This window comes from Onychostruthus taczanowskii, unplaced genomic scaffold (assembly GCF_017590055.1).
Source record: "Onychostruthus taczanowskii isolate IOZ18803 unplaced genomic scaffold, ASM1759005v1 scaffold61, whole genome shotgun sequence".
Classification (NCBI taxonomy): domain Eukaryota; kingdom Metazoa; phylum Chordata; class Aves; order Passeriformes; family Passeridae; genus Onychostruthus; species Onychostruthus taczanowskii.
In genome coordinates, this window is record NW_024503790.1 from 202,265 (window position 1) to 227,143 (window position 24,879).

Here is a 24,879-nt window from a genome sequence, read left to right on the forward strand (position 1 = left end):
TAACTCCTGGTGACCAAATAGAGAAAGAATATTTGGTGTGTGGTTAATGAAGGAAATGAAGCTTTGTGTTAGAAAGATGCTGCCATGTAGAAAGCAGCTGTTACAGCAAAAAACCCCTTCTGCTGGATTCCCTCAGATTGCACAACTTCAGAAAGATCATTTTGGCTCCTTACCAAGCTGTAAGAAATGCATGGGCTGACTGAGGGTTTTGGAAAGGAAAAAAAAACCCTCTCCATATTACCCAGTTAATTTCTTAATGAACTCCTACTGTTAGCAGAGGATGTCCTTTCTGTGCCATCCCTGAGCCATGTGTTTCTTCTTGGCTGTGTGTAGGATACAAAATGAAGAAACGTGTGGGAGCCATAGAAGAGTTTGAATTCCTCCCACTTACGGAAGGGAAGCAGCTCCACATCACCATAGCAATCACTGGATGGCTGTGCACTGGCAAATATGGTAAGAACATGATGAGAAGCTGAGAGGAGCTCCAAGAGCTGTGGCTGTGTCCTGCTCCAGGCTGTGTTTGTGCTCACAAAGCACCATGTCTGCCCCATATTTCCATGGCATGGTAACTGAACCACATGAATTCTCACCATAAGATTTTGCAACTCAATCTGCAATCCCAGGCAAACGGAGGAAAAAAAAGAGGGCATTATATTGGTGGTGATAGCAGGACTGAGAGTAGTCATAGCAGGATTGTTTCTGATAGGAACTCTTGCATGGTTTTGCCAGAAGAGATCTGTCTGGGAGATGATTGCCAGCACTAGTACAAAGTGTCTCTGAGACCTTATGTTTATCCACCAGGAATTAACAGAAAATAGTGTGGTTTGGCTCTCTCCATATCTGCCAGCTAATGAAGTTTATTGGCAAGAAAGTTCTGTCAAGTGAATCCTATTAAGCACAGCACTCTGGAGGTGACTTACAGGGGAAACCTTGAAAGGTCTGTAGTACTTTATTTTCCAGTGTAGCTTGTCATATAAAATATGTTACCTGTCTGCTAATGTGCTCAGCTTCAGCTGATTGAACAGCTGCCAGTTTATTGAGAAGCACCATAATTAACTCTGGATATCATTAATGCAGAAGGATGCCTCGTCCTGTCACTTGCCAGGCTGCAGCTTGCTGTCACAGGGAAGTTCTCATTTTGCAGTGTTGTGCTTTGGCTTCTTTCTTCACTTGCCAGAGGTCCAAATCCTCAGAGCTGGAGGGCTCCCAGGCACAGTTAGAGAGGCAAGTGTGTCCCTCCAGGAACATTTTGTGTCTGTTTGCCCATAAAAGGGAGTTACAGATGATACACATTCTTCTTCCATAACTAGCAATCTGCTAGAATGTTTTAAAGAACAAAACAAGGGTTGTCATCCATTTTCCTCCTTACAGGAGTGTGTGTCTGTGTACACAGTCCTTCAAACAGGACTGAGGCCAGGAGTTTTATGGAATTTGCCACCTTGTGATTTTGGAGCTGCCAGTAGTTGCCAATCCATGTGTCCTCGTATAAGACAGACTACTGGGGGGATCTTGTGTCACTTTGATCAGCAGCTGCCTCAACCTGAGCTGCATTGTTTGGAGAAGGAACAGTGTGGGAAGGCTTTTAATTAACTGACAGTTCTGCTCTGCCCTTCAGTGTTGATCTGTCATTAACAGCATTGCTGGAATATTCCAGTGTCCTGCAGCTCTGTTGGCCTCCTCTTGCCAGGAATCAGCCATTGTGTTCTCTCCAAACATGAATTCCATCTTTGCAACCTTTCCCAGGGAGCTTCACAGCCCCGTGGAGCAGCATGTTGCACTCAAGTGAGCAGTACTGCCTGGCCTGGGAATCCAAGTACTTGATGGAGCTTGGCAACGCCTTGGATTCCCTGCTGAATGGCTTTGTGAACATGATGGCTCAAGAAGCCCTAAAATTCACTGTCTTGTCAGGTAAGAAAGTAAATCCTGTCAGATCTGTTTTAGTGGCTCTTGTGCAGTTTCAGTGTTAAAGGAGCTTTCCTAAAGATGGAATGTTTTGGGGGAGGCAGTGCTGGCATTGCCCAGCAGAAGTGACCTGAGAACCTCCTCTACTACACCTGTAATTTAGCTGTGCTTTCCTGGACTGCTGAGCCACCATGTCATTGCATCATTCTGTTACAGTTATAGCTGGAAACACCATCCTTCACCTGTGACTGTTCATTTCCCTCTATTATTACACATTTACTGCTGCATAGAAATGTCCCAACACACGGGTTGCACACACCCCCCCTGTGCCAGAACATCAGATTCTTTCTTATCTTTAGTCCAGCAAAGCATTTCTCAGCACAGCTAGTGGGAAAGAAGAGCTGGAAATGACATAAGCTCCTAGGCTTAGCCTTTAACTTCAGTGAACTCTCTTGCTTTTGATGTTTTCTAAGGAAGCTCTGTGTGTTGCAGGGATTGTGACAGCCTTGACTTGGCCAGCGTCACTCCTGACTGTTGCCAGTGTCATTGACAACCCCTGGGGAGTGTGTCTGCATCGCTCTGCTGAAGTGGGCAAACACCTCGCACACATCCTGCTCAGCAGACAGCAGGTAACTGGCCACAGTTATCCAGGAGTAACAGCTGGAAGGGAACTGGCCCAGGGAGGTGAAATTTTGTAGTCGTGCTGGTTAAATGGTGTCTTTCTAAGGGGACAAAAATTAATAAAACAAAAGCACAGAGAGTGCTGCATGAAGGTGACCAGCAGATATCTGGCTTACTGGGGAAAAGGAGGAGGTCCCAAGTGGATCAGAGAAATCCTGCTGAGAGTTGTTCCATTTAACCTAAAGCTTTTGTCATTGAGGAAGAAGAGATCCAGGTCATAAATGACCTGTGGCTTAACCATGTCACAACACAGCCAGGCCCGCTCACCTAGTGGATGTCAGAGAGCAGGAGGTGAGGATGGGTGAAAAGGAAAGGAAAATACAAAGTTGTAAAAAATATTTATGGATCATTAAGAGGCACCTACACAGCAACCTGAGAGAAAAGTGGGAGGTAGCCAATGCCCAGTGAGCTGTGGCTTTGCCTGCAGAGAAGGGAACAGGCTGGTACCAGACAGAAGTGACAGAAGTCTCTCTGAAAAGGCTTGAAAAATGACATTTCTGCCCTGCAAGAGCCTGCCATCATTTGGTGGGCCAGAGCTGGTGTTTGCTGGCCATGTGTTTGTCTCACACCAGTCACTGCTGATCATAGGGGAGCCCAAGGGGAGCTGTGGCCCCAGCAAGGTGGAACAGCAGAGGAGGAACAAACTTGATTTATCATAAAAACCCAATCCTAGAAAACTCAATAAACTTTTTTTCATACAAGCCCTTTCTTTTGCTATGGGGCATTTGTTCTTGTCTGTTAAGCATTTGCTGTTGTGAAAACACATTCCAGTGTGCTGGAGAGTCTGAAACTAGTTAATGAGATGTCTGGGGTGTCCATTGCACACCTGCTCCCTGGATATTACAAAGACCATTTTTCATTGATGTTGGGATTAGGCTCCCTTTTATCTTACAGAAAATCTTATTAGGCTGTTCAAAATAAAAGCTTGAAGCTTAGAAGCCACGTAATCTTTTATAACTATCGCATGCTGCTGCTGTCACTCAGCCTGAAATCTGGAAGTGGTCAGTATTTTTGTATTATGGCTTCTTCTTCTGTGTATTGAAACATTTCTAGGAAAATGTTGTTCCTTGAATAAGGTTTTAATTTGGAAATTTCAAACCAAGAGCAGCATCTCTTTTGGTCCTGTTTGAGACATCCCCTTCATTGTATCTTCTGATCACTAGTTTTCAGTTGATTTTCTGAAGATCAAAACATACAAAATACACATATGTAGCATTCTCCACGCTGAACTGGGCATAACTTTGAGGAGACCTGATCCCTTTGAAACCAACCAAATTGCTCCACTATTTCAAAGGTGATGCACAAGCAGGTGCTCTGTGTCTCGGGCTCTCAGGGATCCCCAGCCTGATCTCTTTCCAGAGAAAACACCATTTGGTGACATTTTTTCCTCTCCTTCTTTCTCAGGGCCAGAGACCTGTCACACTGATTGGCTTCAGCCTGGGTGCCAGAGTCATTTACTTCTGCCTGCAGGAAATGGCTCAGGAAAAAGGTAACATTCACCTTCTAACCATTTTTTCTTTTATTTTCCTTACTCATACTGGAGAAATTTTTCTTCCAAGAGGAAGAACACAGCTTGGCTCTTTTAGGATAGGATGAAAACAAAAAAAACCCCGAGGTTTAAATGCCTTTGGAGCCAAATTCTTCTGTCATTTTACCCCAGTCCAGCAGAAAAAATCCACTGTCTTCACTTCAGTGGGTCATTTTGGTCTGTAAACAACAATGTGACATTTGTGATCAGTCTGAGCTCCCCGTGCACAGCCTGATCCCAGCAGAGGATGCTTTGCCTTTCTTGGGAGCTCTCTGCAGCTCTAGTATCTGATTCCCTGAGTCCTGCCTTCCATTTTAGTCTCTGAAGTGCCACTGTCATCTGCTATTTTCGTGGTAATTTTCCCCCAAAGTCAAGTATAAAACCATCTGCCAATTTATTACCCATTGTGGTTTTCTTTATTAATAGATTTCTATTTTTAATTTAGGAAAAAAAAAAGAGTAAAATCGTTATGATCAGTTGATGGAAATTGTATCTTGGAGTTGAGTCAGCAGTGAGTGTGTGCAGCCTGCCTTCCCCCCACTTAGCAATTTAACTCATTAACCACTTACTTCACAGTAAATCATAACTAGGGAATTTTATAAAGGAAAATGTCCAGTAAAGTCCAAGAAGGTGGGAACAGAGTCAAGTGAGCATGGAGAAGGTCAGGACTGACAGCTGTATGCCAGAACTTCACTTCTGATTTAAGATAAAAGTCTTCAAATACAGGAATTCTGTTCTCAAAATAAATATAATCAAATCCAGAATAATCCTTATGGAGTTACACTGAAGCCAGAACCAGCTCTTAATCTGGCCCTAGATCTACACTTTTTGTGTCCTGAGAATGCCAAGGGCTGAGGTATTTCCAGGTTTTTATTTCAGTCTACAGGCTCTGGAATGACACGGGCCCATAGCTTAGGGAGGAAATCCTTAGGGGTCTGGAAGGTTGGCTGCCACTCCAAAGAAACACAAGTATCGTGGTGATGCATCAGAACAGCTCCCACCATACACTGATTTTTCAGTTCCTTAATTGAATTCTGAAAGCTGAGCTGTTTGTGAGATGAAAAGCAGCATGTTCAGCACAGATTGCCAAGGCGTTCTCACAGGCACATTCCAGAGCAAGCCACAGAAGGAGCAGAGCTGGGACCTGGGACAGCTGAGACTGATTTGGGTTTGGACTTGGATGTCTCACACGAAAGGAACATACGGCCTTGTCATGCAGGGCCCTGTATCCAGATGGCACTGGCATTTCTGAGGACAAAGAGCTAATGATGGATTGGCCAGTGAAACACCATGGCAGGAACACAGATTCTGTTCAAATGCTTCTCTGCAAAGCAATGGAACAACCTTTGGATACTTCATCACAGATCACTTCTGGAGCCAGAGCTCAGTAGGTTTCCAGAAAATGACAATATGGTAGAAGCTGGTGTAAATGAGCCATCAGAGACACGTTACTGCGTGGGAGGATCATTGCTCTGATTTCTTCATCGTGATTCCCATGCCTTTTAGTAAATACTTAGCAATTAGCAAACTAATGCAAATTGATAATGGCTGTTACCACCAGAGACGAAACCTTGAAACCCAGCTGTGTGTGACAGGAGTGAGGTGTCACACTCTGGGTGTTTGGTACTGATCACAGCTCATGTGACCAGTATCCCACCGGGCTGTGATCCCTGCTTGCTCCCTGTTGGGAATACTGCTGCCAGCTCTGCCCTGGAACATCTGTACACAGCCAGAGCTGAATTCCAGTGCTGTTCTCCCTCCAGTCAGGACTGATGTGCTGAGCTGCTTTCCCTTTCCCAGTGAGTTGCATCCATAGGGCACAGCAAAGGCCAGCTCCCAGGATTGGTTATGGTCTCTGGGACAGCTTCTTTCTTCCACACTTTTTCTGGAGAAATCATCTTAATGATTTGAATTTTGGCCTCTCATTCTCACTCTGTTCTCACCTGCTTGGACTTGATTGGAAATTTTCCTTTATAAAATTCCATATTCATTAGCCACTCTCTATGAGGGTAAATGGTTAATTAATTAATTTTTTCTTTTCACTGCTTTTACAGACTTTATTGTTCTTCATCATCTAAAAGATTTACAAACTGTGAAATAGATTTCATTTATCTCGAGCCTCAGCTGCTCTGCAGGCTAATGATCTGTTCCCAGGTTTCTATCCTGTCAACATTCAAAGAAAATGAGCATTTTTCAGCCAAGGCTAAACTTTTTTTGTTCTGAGCAAGCAATAAGCTGGACAAAGGACTGGAGAAACAAAAGCTTCCAACACCTTGCCCAAATATTCAGGATCCTGATGAATTAGCTGATTGTTTATTCATTTGGCTCACACCATGGACATGGAATTTAGAACCTTGGTTGGGATGAGCTTCCTGCAAGACTCTGTGTTTTCTTTTCATTGCCCATAATTATGGGAACAGGGCTTTATTGCTCACAGATTACACTCACAAAATTGAATTGCTCTTTGCTCTTTTTGATTGGTGCAAAAATTGCTCTGCAATAAGAAAAAATTCCAGGAGTGCTCATTTGGATTTGTCAGGCATGGGATTTACACAGCAGAGAAGGTTGCAGGCACTGCAGGCAGCTCCAATCCTTTACTGCTGTCAGGGAAAGGAAGCTAAGTGATTTGCATTTCAGAAGTGCCCAGGCAGCACCTCTCCCTCAAATGCAGAGTTCAGCTCAGGTCTGTGGGACCTGGTCTCCCACAGGTGCAGAGTATGGATTTGGAATGTTCTGCTCATGACTCTTCCATTTAACTGCTGTGGATCACAGGCCTCATTTCTCTTTACAAAGATTTATGGAAGATACTGATATATTGTTCAGGAGTTTAGGAAAGTAGCAGAGCTGCTCAATATTTCTTATTCCATCATTATTCCTCCTGAAATTGCCCAGCTGCAGCTCTCTGATAAGTGAGGAAGATTTATTATGCTTAAAAGTCAACACTGCTGTTCAGCAAATCAGGCCCTGGGCATTCAGGTTACAGCAGAAGGAAATCAAAGCAGTTTGATGGATCTTCACTGGTTATTGGAAGTCTCTCCATTGTTGCTACTTCCAAATCAATATTAACAATTTGGGATTTCCTCTTGCCTGTTCAGGTCATGTTTTTCATAGAATCAGCTGTGGGAAGAGTTCCTCATGCTTCACGTGTGACAACATTTGCTCACTCTGTGGGATCTCAGACCCTTTCACAGAGGGGCTGTTTCAAAGCTCTGTGCAAACCCACATCAATGAGTCAGCAGAAAGATCTTTCCAGGGGTTTCCAGACCTTTCTAGAGGTTTCTGCTTGAACAGCACCTTTCTGGGCAGAGGCCAGGCCACTTCTCCCTCTTGCCATCCCACTTCTCCCTCTTTGCACTGTCTGAGGATCTCAGTTTTTCACATTTACTAACTCCAGGTGGATTGTGGACACTTGAGTTGTGTGCAGTTTTTATGATCCTCCTTTCCATTGTTTCTGTCTTTCAAATTGAAGCCACCTAAATGATGATCTTTGTGTAGTGCACATCTGAACACACTTCACATAAGAATATTTTCTGATCCATCTTCTGAATCTGAACTGTTCTGCTTTCACCTTGACAGACTCACAAGGGATCATTGAAGATGTTGTCTTACTGGGAGCTCCAGTGGAAGGAGAAGCCAAGCACTGGAGAGCTCTCACCAGAGTGGTGTCAGGCAGGATCATAAATGGCTTCTGCAGGTCAGTGTGAGCTCAGTGCCCGGCCTTGTTAGCCTGGAAATGGTTTGGGGCATTTATCCCTTTCAAGTACTTTGTGAGTGCTGGTGAGGACAGTGAGCAGTGTCAGAGCCTCGTCCCTCCAGGCCTCTGCCTCAGATCCCTTTGAGATGGCAGCTTCAGGAGGCACCTGGAGCCTGTTTGATGCAGCTCTTGGCTCTTTGTGCCACTGGAAGCCCATGTTCAGAGGGACAATGTTCCACCACTCACAGCCTAAAGCAGCTGGGTCAGCGTGTTTGTGTGTGTAATCTGATATATTCTGAAGGCTCCTTAAATCTCAGCTTTGTGTGAAGGCAGTAATACAGCATTAAGTTTGCTGACTTAAAGAATGGGAATTAGCATCTATAAAAGCTTTAAGGTGCACTTCACTTGTGGCTGCTTATGGGGAAAAAGATGTGAAAATCACAATGGAAGGGAAGGAGCTCAAGCAAATTGAAGGGTTTTATGTCTGGAGTGGGTTTCTGGTCAAGATAGTCCACATGAACAAGATACTTAACTTGCAAAGGATGAGTAGCTGGAATAGCTATAGAAAATTTAGTAAGGATATGAAAGAATACAAAGATTGTCTTCCAAACAAATACCAGCCCTTTAGAACCACATTGAAAAACATTTTAGAAATAAAACCAGACAACTGTTGTGCAGAGTTATGGGAGCTGCTAGGTGAGAAGAGGGAGGTTAAGAGGCCTGAAACAGCTGAAGCAATCTCAGTAAAGCTATTAAGTAGTCAAGTGACAGCTTCAAACCTAATGACTTTGTCTTGGAAGATAATTGTGGCAGGAACACTGCTTACCAGCACAATTAGATAAGGGGAAATTAAAACTAAGGAATAAGTGGGAAAGACTAAGAACATGGGGAAATAAATTGAGAAATAACCAGGCAAGAAAATTAGCAAAGAACCTGCAAGTCAAGACAGTTTATAAAGCTGTAAGCCCTTGGGTCAAGGACAGGTGAAAATGCTGCTGGTGTTTTCCATGCACAAATCCATAGGGATGCCTACACACGTACATGGAAGGTGGGGAAGTACTGCATTACTGTGATCCTAACAGAGTGTTTTCACTTAGAAAGAGTAATTCAATAAATAAATTTAAAGTATTCAAGGTTAAAACAAAAAATTATCAATCCTATCTTTCAGCTAGGCTGGGAATTGTTGCTTTTGTCCTCTTTGGATGTCAGGATTTTCAAGGATGCCAGATGTAAATACCACTTGCAATGTTTCTTCCTGTGCCATAAGGAAAAGCTGCCTCCCTCGGAGTGCTCTGAGTTCCTCCAAGAAGCCCTAAATTATAGAAATTGTTGCATATAACTGAGTTTACCCAGAAAATATTGTTCCTGTCTATGTTCTACAAAAAAAAATTCACTGTATCACTGCTCGGTGTATCCATTTCCTAAACATGCACACAGACACACAAAAAAGATCTTGTTACAGTTTCTAAGCCTGCCTATACTGTTGGAATAAAATACAGTGTGTGTGTCTACAGGGTTATTCAGGCAACGTGAAGGGCAGCTAGAGGAGGGAATTGAGACATTTGGGGAATTTCTGTGAGGATTGAGGTAGAGAGAAAGATTATACAGACATTTTGTGGTAAGGCCTCACCCGATTCTGATTTCTCTGGTCTCTTGCTTGCACAAAGGGTGGCCTCATTCTGTCACTTCAGGAGTAACTGTGTTTAGGTTGGATGAATTACACTGAATAGAATTCCTGTGAGATCAGATTTGAGCCCAGTTGTTGAGCTTCAGTCCTTGTTCTCCTTTGGCTTTGGAATATGAGAGTACAGGGTGAGTGAGAGCCCTGTCAGCTCTTGGAGCTGTCCCATCCCACTTAAACAGCAGAGCTGCAAATTCCCAGTGGGAAACCTCACCCAAATCAGTTGGACTGGCTCAGCTTTTGAAAGAACCCACACCTGAGCAGTGTGAATGTGTTGTAAAGGTTTTGCAGGGCTCTGTATAGACTTACAACTCCTAGTGTGGATTATTTGGGAGTAGCCAGGAATGGGCACCTTTGCCAGGAGCATTTCACCTGCTGCCATCACAGAGCACAAATCTCACTCATGTCCCACTTAAATCTGCTCTGTAGAGTACAGTGGCATTTCAGTACCCAGATTTTATGCTGTTACTCACTTTAGAAGAGTTTTGTATTTCCTCCTCTCCTCATGCTACAGTTTACCCTGAAACTGTCACAGTGACTTATGGCACTGCTTTAGAGTGGGAACAAACCCTTCCTAGTTCTGTCACTGAAGCCATGTATTTCTACAGTACCTATAAATCAGGAGCACTCCCAGGAGCTTCACAGTCAATATTTATGTCACAACATCAGTGTTGTAGGTCTCGTCACTTTTACAGCTTTATGGCCTGGAGAACCTATCAGTGCATTAAAAAGATGAAATACGTCAATGTGCAAACCCTGAGCAAACATAGAAATAAACAGAAGGGTCAGATTTTTAAACTCACTGCAGGTAAAGAGACGACAGCCATGGATCAGGATTCAGCTCAGACTTACATCCCTGTGTCCCAGGAACCTGCCCTGAATCCAGCAAGCATTGCTGGTGTGATTGCTTCATCACACACACCTGCAGCAGGTCTTGGTCCAGACATCACTGTGCTTCCCAGCACATCCACTCTCCTTGTGGTCTGAGTAGTAACACATTGGGAGTGTTCCAGGTCAGGTTGGACAGGGCTTGGAGCAACCTGATCTAGTGGAAGGTGCCCCTGCCCATGGTAGGGGGTGGAACAGGATAAGCTTTAAGGTCCCTTCCAGCTCACACTATTCTGGAATTCTTTGATTCCACATGGCACTGGCTGGGGAACAAAATTATTCCCACTCTTCTCTGCTTCCAGGGCGGACTGGCTGCTGAGCTTTGTTTACAGAACCTCCTCTGTCCAGCTCAACGTCGCAGGCCTCCAGCCAGTCGACCTGGATGACAGGAGGATGGTGAACATGGACCTGTCCTCTGTGGTAAGTTCTCATATTCTCATTTTTTCTCCATCATTTGTCTACAGCACTGTAACCCCACACTGCCTGTTCTGGGGAACCTGGGGACTGAAGAGAGCCCCTCTAGGTACATTGTCCCTCTTTCCTGTCTTTGAGAGAACTCTTATCCACACTTCCCTCTGGATTTTGTTGGCCTGGCTAGCACTCAACACTGAGCAAAACAATGAGAATCTATCTCTCCTGTTGGATACGTTGGGGGTTTTGTGTTTCTGACATATCTCATAGTGGAGATAGAAAATGCTGTCACTCCTCAAGTAGGGCCTTGCTGTCAGAGAATCATGAATGGTTTGGGTTGGAAAGAGCTGAGTCCCGAGCCCTGTGAGTGTGGATCCCAGGGAGGTGGGATCAGCAGCTGGAAAACGTGGATCCCAAACACGCGCCCGCACGGCAGGTGCAGCCCACTATCTTATCTTGGTGGAGCCTTCCACACTGCTCAGGTTCAGCCAGGGACAGGCTCCTGGCCCTTGTACCTTGGTCCCCAGGGCTGCAGGAGCCGGAACTGGTTTGGAATTACAGAAGCTCTGTGATAGCAACGATTGGTTTGCCAGGTCCTGCTGCCTTTTTGGAGTGTTTGTCTCCAGGAAACAGGGAGAGATTCACTGGTATATCTGGGAAACGTTTAGCTTCCTCAAAGCTGTCTGGTGTCATTAGTGATAAGCCACTGTTAGAACATCTGGCAATATATCTAAGCAATATTCAACTCAATTAACTTGAATTCATCACCACGTTGTTGTCTCTTTCACAGAAGAAGTGAGCTCTTCCACAGAAAACTAGGCAGAACTTATCTTGTGTATCCATATTCACAGAAATCTTGGACATGTCATTGTGTTTTTTTCCATATCTTAATGTTTTAATTTATTGTTTACTCTCTGCAAACTGGAAGATGCCCAGCACAAAGCTCAGGATACTTCCATGGTTGGCTCTTCTTCCCAAGTGTCCCCACAATCTGGCAGGGACTGTCAGTGTTGCTCTGGAGCTAAAGGCACTTTGAAGAGCTTTTAGATTTTTTGGAGCACCAGCTTGCTGAGCCTATAAATACCCAACTGTTCTCATTTCATTCATGATAACTGAGCTGTGCACAGCCCTTGGCAGCACATGCAGGGCTTGGTGTGAGCAGAGAGAACAGACACTTGGAGGAACAAAACAGGGCTTCCCAGGGGGAGGGGGTTTAGTGGAGGCTTTTAAACATGGCCCATGTATCTTTGCATCTCTCTGGGTTGTCAGCATTTCCACACTCCCACACCCATTTTCTCACCGTCCCAGAGCTGCCAGTACTCATTTGCTCTCTGACATTCGTTGCTGGCATGAAAATGGCCCAAGATGCCAAGCGGTGGCACGGGGGTGACGTTTCCTGTCAGTCAGTCCGTGTCACCCCTCTCTTCTGAGTTCTCTTCAGAGACCCTCCTTCTCATGACCCTCTGCCTCCTGAAGCATGAAACCCCCCAGAGCCCCTGCACACTTTATCCTGCCTGGATCACAGCAGCTTCTCCACTCCCCTCAGAGGAGCAGGATTTACATTTCAGCTGAATGAATAAGGTTTGCAGAGCTGCTCCCTGCTCATCTCCCAGGGCTGTGTGTCTGCATCCTGGCTGCCTGCTGCCAGCAGTCAGTCCCAGTGCTCTCCTTCAGAAGGAATTGACACTTCCTTCATCTCACTGCAAAGCTTTGGGGAGGAAAAATGTATGTTAAGTAGGTGTCATTGCCTTGATCCATTTTCCAGACCATGGGAAGAAATACAGTGAATTCTGGTGAACATTTTAGAAATAAAAGGAGCAAGAATGGGGAAGGAAATATCCAGGGGCAATATTTTTTAAAGTGGCAAGAAAGCAAAGATGGATTTTGCTGTGAGTACAGTGCAGTAGCATAACAGAAAAAACCAAAGTGATATTTAGAGATATATAGAGATGCAGGTATTTTCTTTCTGGAGACCAGCTCCACCCCTGCAGTTGCCCTTGCTGGAGGTCCCTGTGAGTGTCCTGCCAGGAGAAGGACAAGCTGTGATAGAAGAATAAAGTATAGCTGATACAAAGGTGCTTAGCATGAAAATATTACGAAGGCACCATCAGTATTTTTGGCATCTCCTGGTCCATCCATAATGAAAACTGGTCTGTATCCAAACAGCTTGGTTCTCTTTGCTGTGGTAGCACCAGAATCCTCAAAAGAGTGGAGGATTAGGAGCCCTCAGTATAAACAGCAATTCACCTCCAAGGCCTCTGTCTCATGTCTCTCTTGATTAGTGTGGTTTTATCTGACTGTCAGTAAAAAAGCAGAGAGAAAAATGTCCTCCCACTCAGCAAATGCAGTTATAAAATCCTTCCTCATGGTTACAAAGGGGCTGATTTATTCTGTGGATTTATTTGACAGCACCTGTTAGAGACCAAGGAAGCTGTGGAGCTGCAGGGGATTATCCTGATTGCTGTTTATTCCCAGAGGAGTTTGTTCAGTGCAGTCTGAATTAATATTTGAATATTGCAGAACTGCTCAAGGAGCACCTTCAGGGAGGCTCAGAAGTCAGCAACAAGTCAGGAATGGACAGTTTCACAGCAGCAGCAGTTAGGGATGAACCTGCAGGTTTAGAGGCAGTGAGAATGCATGGCTGGAAGTCCAGGTGAGAGCAGGGATGGATCTTAGAATCATGGAAATTCTGAGCGGGGAAAGGCTCTCAAGAGACCATTGAGGCCAGTTGTTCCCCCAGCACTGCCAGGCCACCACTAACCCATGTCCCCAAGTGCTACATCCACATGGCTTTTAAATCCTTCTGAGAAAGGGAGTTCCATCCTTGCCCTGTGCCAGGGCTGAACAGCCCTTTCCATGGAGAAATTTTCCCTAATATCCACTCTAAATGTCCTCTGGCACAGACTGAGGCCGTTTCCAATTGTCACCTGGGAGAAGAGACCAACCCCCCACCTGGATCCACCCTCCTGTCAGCTCTCAGAAAAGGGACCAAAATTCCCATTATGAGGGAAGACAGATTCAAGGCACTCAGGTACATCATAAGCAGATGGAAAGTCTGAACTTTGTGAAATCCATTGATTTGGCACTTCTGTAGTCAGGCTTTTTTTCTCCAAACACATTAAATTGTGGTATTACCCACTGTATTCCCAAGACTTGCAGCAAATAATTAATTGTGGTTACAAAATGTGGATTAATTAAAAACCCTGGGGAGATGGAAAGGCAAAAAAAGGTTTCCAGTATGTCATTGCTCCTTTGTTTCACTTCTTCCCAGTGAGCAGTGCCACCTCCCTAAGGGCAGGATCAGAGGAACAGGAGCTTGGAGCAGAACTTGGCTTCAGGCAGCTGCCTGGAGGATCTGAGAGAGCTCCACTCCCTTCAGGGCAATATGCAGGGCCTTGTGGAAACAATTCCATCTGTCTGTTAGGCTGTGAAGTCACAGGGATGGCTTCCACACCCCTGGAATCATCAATGGTTTTATCTTCTGTGCTCCTCATTGCTGTTGATTTGGGAGCTCCAAGAATCCCACATTAAATGCATATTCAATATGTTTTTCCCCTTGGGACACAAGCAGAGGGTGCTGGCAGTGTCACTGTGTTAGAACAGAGGAAGAAACTGAAAAAGCTTTTCCAAAAGAAGAGTGCAAAGGAGGCCATTAATAACTTGCAGTTTGTTTTTGCTTTGTGTCCCTCCTCGCTCCAGCACACACGGCCTGCTCGAGCTGGATGTGCTTTGTGGGAGCCTGGGGATGCTCAGCTGCTTCTAAAGGCAGAGAGAACTGCTTTATAGGACTCATATTTCATAAGGCTGGTGCCCAAATTCCCACAACTGGGAACAAGCAGAGAGCCACAATTTCCTGCAGATCTACAGGAGGGATTTTCCCATTCCCCCATGGTGCCTGGAACACGTGTGTATCCTTCCACAGGGGATTCCCACGTTATCTGTGGGGTGTGTAGAGTGTTCACAGTTCCCAGCCACCCTGGGCAGGGCTGAATTCCTGGGACTGCAGCTTCTCCTTCAGAAGAGCTGAGGGAACCAATGCCACGTTTGAGTGACTCAAATGTGAGTTTGAGTTGTATTTCCATCAAACGCAGTCCAGCAGAGGAAATTCACTGTTCCTTTGCAGAGCCAGCAAAGTTGGGATGCCAGCACATCTTTCTCCCGTGGAACATAACAACTGACATCACCTTTGACAGATTTTCTATTCCCCCTTGGAGCACTTTGCATGTGGAAATGGGACAATTCCTGCAAGTGCAGGCACTGCACCCCTATTCTTTCCTGGTTTGCAGCTGGCAGGTCTGTAGCTGTTGACTTTGCAGGCAGCTTTCCCCATCCCAGCCCTTCCTGGAGCAAAGCAGTGGGAGTTTTCCCAAAGTACTGTTCAGCTGGATTCCTCAGAAATGGCCACACAGAGCCCAGGCAGGTGAATTAAGGATAAAAAATTCAGCTTTTAATTTCCTGTCTTCTGCTGGAACATGAACACTGATTCTGTATTATTTCTCTGCTCCCTTTGAGCTCCCATTCTGACCTTCTCAGCTAACATGGAAACAAAATCCCAGTGCAACAGCCAATTAGAAGTGTTAATCAGGGGGAAGGCTGACTTTGCTGACACCTTGTGCACATCGTGTGTTTGAGATGCTGCAATTAGAGCAGCTGAATTATTGATAGGAGCTGAATGTCACTGAAATACCACGAAGGTGTCACTGCCCTGGTGACACTGGGGGAAGGGGAGGGCTTAACCTACTGCAGATCCCCACGAGGTGGATTTATGCTCCACACTCTTGGAATCTTGGCACTGCTCCACAGCTCTTGGAATTTTCCAAATGCCCAAGACTTCTTGCCCAGACACATTACTGCCATCAGTTCATGACAGATGAGTCAGAACAGGTCATTGTCCCCAAAATCAGCAAAAATCCCTTTAGTTAATCTCAGGTGACCTTGTTTTGTGGGGTTGGGCTGAGAACCTGGTTTGAAATCAGCAGAGATGGTAATGTTTGAGCTGCCAAATCTTGTGTGTTCCTGGAACAGGATGGGGAGAGGAAGGGTGACAAGCCCTTTGGGTGTTACAGGAGTCACCCTCTGCCTCAGGCTGGTCTTGATGCATCCCTCTGGTTATGGACACCAAACCTCATCTCAGTGTTCTTGTGAGGAATCCTGAAGATTTTTCCATAATCAATATGTCCAGTATTTTGGGTCACTAGTGGCCTGCTGTGGTTTCTAGTGGCAGACACCTGGATCCCCTAAGCTCTTTCTAGGAACACTTCAATTCAGTGCATCAATCCAGTCTTTATTTTGGGATCTCTTGTCCTCCATGGCCCAAGACATTATGTCCAAATTATTTCCCAGTGATAATTATATGCACAGTTTATACTGGGTCTTTTAAAACACTCTTTAAACCATTGAATTTAAATAATTTTACTTGGATTAGCACCAAAAAATTATTATTTAAGTGTAGCTACCTTATAAACGAGTGGCAGTTGTTGGGGAGAGCGTCAACAAAAAATAGTCAACAGCAGCTCCAAAAACAGTTGAAAAATAAATGGAAGAGCTGTTTCCTTCAGGGGGATGGCTTGGTGTGAATTACTGGCAACAGAGGGACATTTGTGAAGGCACATTTCCCTTGAAACTCTTTCAAGGACTCTTTTACTAATTCAGAATATTAATTCCCAATTTTGTGCTGTCTGTTGTCACTAATGTACAGCTGCTCTCAATTTGTCCCTTAGATCTCCAGAATTTGATTCCTCCATTTGCTTCCTAGGTTTTCTTGTTATATTCTGTATTTTACTCTTCTCCATCTTCCTCTTGGAATTGCTGAAGGTAAATTGAGAATAAAGCTGGCAGAGATTTTCAGCTATGGATGAATCCAGCAAAAGCCAGTGTTTACTCAGAATTTTCAACACTGATCACAAAACATATCAAAGTTTGATGGAAAAAACTCTTGGAAAAAACTCTTGCCTTGGTGTCGAATTGCCTGAGGGTGTCTGAGGGGAACATCCCTCAATTACCACCCTAGAAGTGACAATGACTGGATCAATCTGTTGTGGCTGAAAGATGATTGCAGGGAAAAATTACAGTCTGGCTAAAAAGATATCACTGCAATGAAAGGAGAACTTTTACCAGTCAAGTGAGTTTTGAAATTAGAAGAAAAATAAGAATTGAATGCCTTATTCTGTCCACAAGGACTGTGATTGTGCAAAGGGATGATGTGAAAGCAAAGCCTCTGAGCCTCAGCAGAATAAGTCTTTATTCCCTCAATTTGGCAGAGCAGAAATAGAAACATTAAAGAGGAATAATGCAAATGGCATTGTCAAGATTTCCAAAATAAATTCAGCTGTATCAGTTTTTCCTCAAATACATTTTTATTGGTTTCTCAAGGACTGCTGGTGCCCAGGATGCACTACTGCTGCAGGTGCCAAATTCAATTGGTGAATTGAATAAATTTTTAAATAAATCCATTTAAATTGTAGCTTCTGAATTATTGGATGTATTCACGTCCTCACTTTGACACTGTTTCCTGAGGATCCAAACAGAATTTTTTTCCTATTCCAACTACATTCAGCACAGCCTGTGTCAAGGTATGTTGAATGTTTTCTGTTTCCTGATGTGCAATCTGCTCTGTCTCTGGTTTTCCAGCTCCTCTGCCCAGGCAGCATCAGGGCTTTGCCATGAGCTGTCAGAAAACTGTGGGAAAACCCAGGACATTTTCTGCCAGGCTGAGAGGGGATTGTTCAGCCTGGAGAGGAGAAGGCTCCAGGGAGAGCTCAGAGTCCCTTCCAGGGCCTAAAGGGGCTCCAGGAGAACTGGAGAGGGACTGGGGACAGGGGATGGAGGAACAGGACATAGGGAATGGCTTCCACTGCCAGAGGGCAGGGATGGATAGGATATTGGGAAGAAATTCTTCCCTGTGAGGGTGCTGAGGCCCTGGCACGGGGTGCCCAGAGCAGCTGTGGCTGTCCCTGGATCCCTGGAAGTGTCCAAGGCCAGGCTGGACAGGGCTTGGAGCAGCCTGGGACAGTGGAAGGTGTCCCTGTCCATGGCAGGGATGGAACTGGAGGATCTTCAAGGTCCCTTGCCCTGCAGCCCAAGCCACTCTGGGATTCTGTGGATGCCCTCTGTCATGCAGGATGTAGCCAGTCAGAATTAAGGCTTTCACTGACATGTGGGAATATCTGTGACCAAAGAAGCCTGCCAACTTGGCAGAGCTGACTGGATTTTGAGGGATAGCCTGGCAGAGCTTGGGAGCCCTGCAATCCATCAGCCTGTGCCACCATTTGGGCTGTGTGGGTTCTGAGGCAGCATCCAGAACTGAGGAATTTTTGAAAGCAGCAGAGACATTTCAGCTCCTTCCCTTCTGCACCGACAGCTCCAGACCTGGCAGTTCAGTTCAGAGCAGGGCTGGACTCCAGTGCTTCTCCTGGACATCACATTCACTGTAGCTTTGGGAAAGGGAGAGTAAAAAATAGCAATACCCAGAGGGGCTGAGCTGGCTCTGCTGCTTGGTTTCACTCTGTGTGTGGCACCCAGGGCAGGTGAGGGCTCCTGGCAGGTGAGCTGTGACTGTCCACTGAGCTCCAGAACCTTCAGCTCACTCCAGGAACTCCTTCATCCCCCACAAAATATCATTTGCTATGAAAACAGACAGTATTAGCCAAAAGGGAATCCTGAAGGATCCCCTCCAAGGTTGTTGCTGCTCCTGCTGAGATAACCAAGCTCTGCAGAGGTGTTTGAACTTGAGAGGATCTTTTGCTGTGGAATAAAGTTGCTCTGTGGACTTGATGGGCTTAAAACACATCAAAGCAGTTAAATCCTCAGGTGTATGAGTGACCTGTGCATTCCCCACCACACTGCTTGCCTCCACAGTGATTCCCTGTGAATCCATGGGGGGTTTGTTGAGGGGGAGCAGGAGGAAGGCCCAGCTGAGCTGCCCTGTCCTTCCCCTGCCCACAGGGAGCAGAGGGGCAAGGGACACTCAGCTGAGCTCTGACGGTTCCATAGCCCTGCAGAGCATTTGCAGCCATGTGCACTCCTGTGCTGGCTGCTTGGGATGGGTGGAGGAACTTTTATTGAAGGACACTGGACGGGATCTGAAGGTTCTTGGCTCTGGAGTGAGCAATGAAGTGTTATCTTGCTGTACCGAGCTTGTCCCTGTGACGTCATTGATGTGACATCAGTGTTGTGATAGCCGTGTTGTGACTGAGTCCTGCCTGTGCCTGAGTCAGTGAGAGCCAGGATTCGGGGGAATGTCTCCTTTCTCCTTGCCCTTCCCTTGGCATTCTGGGGAATAGCTCCTTTCTCCTTGCCCTTCCTTGCCCTTCCCTTGGCAGCACCTGCTCTGGGACACGCCGAGTTCCTGGCGGTCAAACTGGAGAGAAGCTGGGATTGTTAATCCTCTGTATCCAACAAAAACACTGCCCTGGCAGTTTAATTGCCATAACTGGTTGTTCTCAGGGACTTTTTTGATGCTTTTGGGTGGATTTGCACCTGAAAACCTTTCCAAACATGCTGAGCTGACCGGCTGATGGATCTTCCTGGGCAAAGCCATCAGCTTTGTCCTGTGGACATCCCCAGCGTGGCACTGGAGTCCTGCAGCAGCAGTGCCAGAGGCACCTGGCTCGTGGCTCCCAGTGAGCCAAAGCAACCATAAAGTCAAATGGTTGACTGGGATCAGTCAACCAAATATATCTGAGGCAAGTCACCTAAACAATCCCAATAAATCCACCCCACTGCTTTCCTTACAACAAGCAAAAATGTGTTTGCTCTGGTGCCAAGCACACTTCCTTTTGTCCTAAATTTCCCCTGCACTTTGTTCTGACAAATATAATTCTTTATTTGCCTTTTAAGTTTTTATTGACAATGTTGTAGGTGTTCCCCTCCCATCTCCAGCACCACCTGCCCAGCAGAGGAATTCAGGCTTTCAGACTGAAGATGAAAACAGGCTTTAGTGAGCTGGAATTGCTGGCTTTTCCCACCAGGATGGCTTTAAAGAGGCAAGACAGTTTCTTTGCTGTTCTTTTGCTGGTGGCTCAGTGCAGCAGAGAAGCGTCCTCCCTCCTCTTACCCTTCTCCAGGGTTGCTCTGGTCCAGCTTTATGGAATCCTCTCCTCTGCTATCCTAGAGACAGGAGTGAGTTTCTTTGGAAGAGACTGAGCAGAGCTGCAAGAGGGACAGACTCTCACGAGGTCTCAGCTTTTCTTTCAGCTGCATGAGCTCCTCAGAATGGCTCATACCCAGCATCTCTCAGGGATCACGGTGCTCAGGGAAGAGGAATTCCCTGTTCTTTTAGTGGAAGCTGCTGGATACTGAGGAGTAAAGAATATCAGTCCTTAGGGTGGCAGAGGAAATTTGTTCTCTCTGACTAATGACTCAGTAACAACAGGCTGATCATTCCCAAGGCAGGGCAGGCAGATGGTGTGACTGGAGAGGTTCTGAATGCAGCAAACCAAGAGCCCTCAGCCCCTGCTCCCAGTAACCAAATTCCTTCCTGTGTCTGCCCACTTTGCCCAAGGCCATGCTCATTCCTTCCTCCAGCCCCCCTGACTGAGAAGTAAAAGGGTTGTACTTTTCCAGAGGACAATGTCCACAGCTCCCAGGCCTTCCATGGTTAATTATTTTAATTAACTAATCTGTTCAAAACATCCAGAGCCCATTGAGCCATCTGGACGGATTCAAGTCACATATTGGTATTCCTGATGAGCTGATTAAATCCTTCCGTTTGCTCCAAGCCCTCAGTGCAGCCAAATGTGCCCCTCCAAAGCTGCTTCACACAAACACCTTCAGGGGGTTGGATTTGGGGGAAAAGGCTGTCTTCAGCCTTGGGAGAGGTGTGCTAGGAACCCTGGTGCTGGCACAGCCATGAATCCCACAGTGGTTTGGGTTGGGAGGGACCTTAAAGCCCATCCAGTGCCACATCCTGCCATGGCAGGGACACCTTCCACTATCCCAGGGTGCTCCAAGCCCTGTCCAACCTGGCCTTGGACACTGCCAGGGCAGCTGAAGGATTGCTCTGGCACCAGGCAGGAGCAAGCAGGAGATGAGCAGAGGGCCCAGGGCTGGGGTCTTTACAGAGCTCTGTGAAAAGCTCTTACCATCATCATCCCTTCCTGGGGGTGTCATCCCTGTGCTTAGAGAAGCAGGAATCCTGGGACTGGGGTTATGGGTATTCCCTGATGTCAAAATTCCCTAATTACTAGCAATGTCTGGGAAAACAAAAGGTCAAGACAGGTCTCTGTCTGGGTCAGGAAGTTTTAAACTGCTAAAAGCTGGATTTACCAGAGAGGCTGCAGTATCTGGAGATGCTGTTGGTACATCAAGCGCTTGGGACACCTGGAATGGGGAAGGAATTTCAGCCTCTCCAGCCACGTGGCTTTAGCATCAAGAATAATCATGTGGAGAGGAGATTTCCTCTCCTCCTGTGCCCTGATTGGAAGGAAAGTTTCCAACTTCCATCTCAGAAAGGGATATCTTGTCGTGGAATTCATTTTACAATAAAACTGTCTGGGTTTTTACACATACTGTTGACCTTTATTTGGTATATGAACCCATAACTCCTGGGCTCCCAGTTTTATACAGGGCGGGATAGATCAGTGCAGCTTCCAGCTGAGCATCTCATCTTGGGAGTTGTGTGAGGTTTAATGACTCCGTCTTAATTTAAATAAGATAATCTTGGCTTTTACAAGGGAGGACACCTTTAGCAAGAGCAGGCAACTGAACTAAGAGAACTCTCCTGCCTGGGTGTCTCTCCCCATGGCAGAGCTCCTCCTTTACCCTCCTGGCACCCAGGATTTGGGGGGTGGAACTCAGCCAGGCTTTTAAACCTCTCAGAGGAAAAGTCATCCAGCACCAGAGTGCCCCAAACACTGCAGCCACTTCAGGCTGGTCGATGGACACCTGCACTTACCCAGGGGTGGAATCACTACTCCTGGAAATGTGCAAAAAACATGTGAATGTGGCACTTCAGGACATGGGTTAGTGGTGGCCTTGACATGATGGACTTGATGACCATAAACATCTTTTCCAACCTTAACAATTCCATGATTCTGTGATTTTTTCCCCAACCTCATTCTTTCCATCTGTCAGAGCCAAACCCCAGTCTGTCGGTGGTGGTGGCTGTTGGGATGAAGGACTTGGCTGAGCTGGATTCCTGTGGCTTTCCCCCTCACAGGATTCTTGTTCCCTGCAGGTAAATGGCCACCTGGACTACATGAAGCAGATGGACACGATCCTAAAAGCCGTGGGCATTAAAACCAAGGAATGCCAGCTGGAAGAGAAGGGCAGTCTTTTTTCCCCTCAAGCCAAGAAATCCCAGCAGGCAGCAGGCAGCGAGGCTCGGGGACAGGAAAACACCAGGAAAGAGGAGAACGAGGCTGGGAGTGAGGCTCTCCCAGCCAGCTGTGCTCACCGACAAAATTCCTCCAGCTCTGCCCTGGGAGAACCTTTGCCACCCTGCCCAGACTGCTCACACAGCACAGACAGCAAGGACCAGGCAGTGGGGAAGGGAGCAAATTAGGGCAGAGCTGCTCAGCCAGCACAAAAACCGCTGTCAGCACATCCGTGGCACTGGGATTCCCAGAGGATGGAGCTGCAGCTGCAGTTTCCAGCCCCTCCGGAGAAAAGCGTGGCACTGGCGTGGCACCGGATCAAAGCGCTTGGAGCAGCCGCCCACGGCACCTCCCCGAGGCGGGAGGGGGCTGATTCCTGCCGGAGGCTGCACTGCTCCTCAGGAATCCGAGACAGATCCCGTCCAAATCCTTGCAGGAAGCAGCTGCCCCCCTCGGCACCGTGTCCCTGCTGTGACTGAGGGGAGGGAAGCAGGTGGCTCTGAGGGGATTTTAAGCATTTCACAGAGAGGGGTTCATTACTAGGAAATTAAAACCATTTTTGCACTGGAGATGAGATTGGTTTAAGGATCTCAGGTGTGTTCCAGGCTCTACCTGCCCCACTCTGGATGGATCTGGATCTGCTCTCCAGCTCTGCTGACCAGGAGGGTAAAAGCTCGGGCTGCCAGGCTTTCTTCCCCCGCCTGCTGCAGGTTTGCTGCCAGGGCTCAGGCACTTTCCCATCTCCAAGACAGTTTCCCTCTGTCCAGGCTGACGTTGGTGAGTGTTGGAGGCTTGGAGGCCCTTTTCCTGTTAGAAACATGTTTGGGACCCTGGAGGAAAGCAGCAGGAAAACCAAGGGGGTTTTGGATGGTTTATGGAAATTCCTCCCGAGTTCTCCAAGCCAGCAACCCACTTTGACTTTCCTTTTGTGTCCCACAGACATCTCCAGCCTTAAAAGCTCCATCCAGACATATTTTTAATTGGCTTAGAACAAAGCCAATACTTAGCACAGAATAAACGTGGATCTGTTTGATTTCTACGTCCTTCCATAAAAATGTGTTGGCTCCACTCTCTTCATCCCCAGTCTCAGAGCAGAGGAAAGGACCCAGCTCTACATCCCCTGCCAGCACAGCTCCAGAGCCTTGTGGGAATGATCCACATCTTCCATAAAAGCCCCTTTTCTGGCCAGTTTTGCTGCTGAGCCCAGGCAAGTGCACCAGGCAGGAGTGTGGCAGGAGGGTCACCCCCTCTGGGGTTTTATGCTTTGTCACAAGGGAGGGCTCAAACTCTCCCACCTCTGTCTGGGGGGTCCTGTTGACTTATGAGGGAAAATACTGAGATTGAACCTTCCAATTTTTGTTCACACAGGGTTCTCCCCCTCCTCCTCCCCACTGACCCAACAGCCATGTTAATCCCCCCTCCTATTCCCAGCTTCCTGCAAACCTTACCTGCAGATCATTCCTCATGGAGTCAGACACAGCTGGGTTTGGGGGTGATGCTGTGACCCAGCAAAGCACCATGGTTTGGATGCAGTGCCTGGCAATTCCTCTCCCTAAATCCAGCATCCCAGGGGCTCAGACCTGCCTAGCTCTGACCTGGAGGGGTGACTCACTGCAGAGACGATAGGGACTGGCTGTGGGGTCCCACAGGGATGGGGCTGTTCAGCCAGCTGCTGGTGGTGCCATTGGCTGCAGGGTTGGGATGGGATTCCTCTGCTCATCTGAGGGTTTGTCCACAAGCAAACACCTGCTTACACAGAACTGCCTGCATGAGACAGGAAGGAATTATTGCTTTTGAACATTTGGCTTGAAGAGGTGACTCTCCCTCTCTCTCTCCGTCCATCTCCCAAGGCTGATTTGGTACCTAACAAACTTCCAGACTCCACAGTACCTTTTTCTGCTCCTTTTTAACTTGGGTTGTAGTCCAAGCTTGTATTTATATAAAGCCATTGTGGGAAGATGCTCATCTTGATCTGGGTGCTCAACACCAGCCCCAGGCTCCATCTGCAGCAAAATGCATTGAACAGTTTGAGGTTTGAGTCTGTGCTCAGCCCTCAGGGTGTCCCAGTCACTCATCCCTGACTCCCAAGGGATTTGTGGCAAAGAAATGCTGGGTTGGTCATACAAACTCCTGTTCAGTTCTGGAAGAACTGTGGGCAACGTGGAAAGAAAACTGAAAGTGGCCTGGTGTGTGGCTGCTTCTTCCAGCATCCTGTATCCAGGGGATGCTCTGTGTCCATTTGGGTATCAGGGAGTTCCAGGAAAACAGTCTTGGAATTAGGCAGAAGGCTTGGAATGAAGGGTCCAGGGAGGGCACAGCAGCTAGCTGCCAGCCCAAAGGCACTTGAGAAAGAATTTACTAAAATAATTCCTTTTATTGATTTTTTGAAGTGCCCACTTGTCACATTTACTCAGTGTTCCCTCTGCTTATGGCTCTGGGAAGGGGGCTGGCATTGTCATTTAAAATACAATTTTCCTTTAGATTCTTATCTGAAGGGGGAGGAAAAGTGTATTTTCTAACTGCATCATCGAGGACATGATGAATTGTCGGAGGGAAGCGAGATGGTGCTGTGCAGGAGTGGGAAGCTGTGGGATGGAGCCTGTGGGAGGAGCTGATCCCATTACTACTGCGAGACACGCATGGAGCCACCGTGAGTCGCACCCCACACCCCCACTGAACATCCAAAAATCAGTGTTGGACATTCTGCACAAAACTCAACCCCCGCAGTGCAGCTCTGCGTGACAAGGCACGGCGGTGCCGCTGAGCTGGAGCGCACTGT

At 46.8% G+C, this 24,879-nt stretch overlaps 1 protein-coding gene across 1 annotated transcript in view; it reads left to right on the plus strand.

The window, feature by feature from the left end:
• TMCO4 (transmembrane and coiled-coil domains 4) overlaps window positions 1-23,118 on the plus strand; it is a 37,148-nt gene extending 14,030 nt beyond the window's left edge. Inside the window, exons 8-14 of the mRNA XM_041419816.1 lie at window positions 334-453; window positions 1,744-1,908; window positions 2,395-2,531; window positions 3,988-4,072; window positions 7,688-7,805; window positions 10,677-10,794; window positions 21,962-23,118. Coding sequence (XP_041275750.1) covers window positions 334-453; window positions 1,744-1,908; window positions 2,395-2,531; window positions 3,988-4,072; window positions 7,688-7,805; window positions 10,677-10,794; window positions 21,962-22,288 — 1,070 coding nt within the window. The 3' untranslated portion in view covers window positions 22,289-23,118. The remainder of the gene's footprint in view (window positions 1-333; window positions 454-1,743; window positions 1,909-2,394; window positions 2,532-3,987; window positions 4,073-7,687; window positions 7,806-10,676; window positions 10,795-21,961) is intronic.
• The last annotated feature ends 1,761 nt before the right edge of the window (window positions 23,119-24,879 follow it).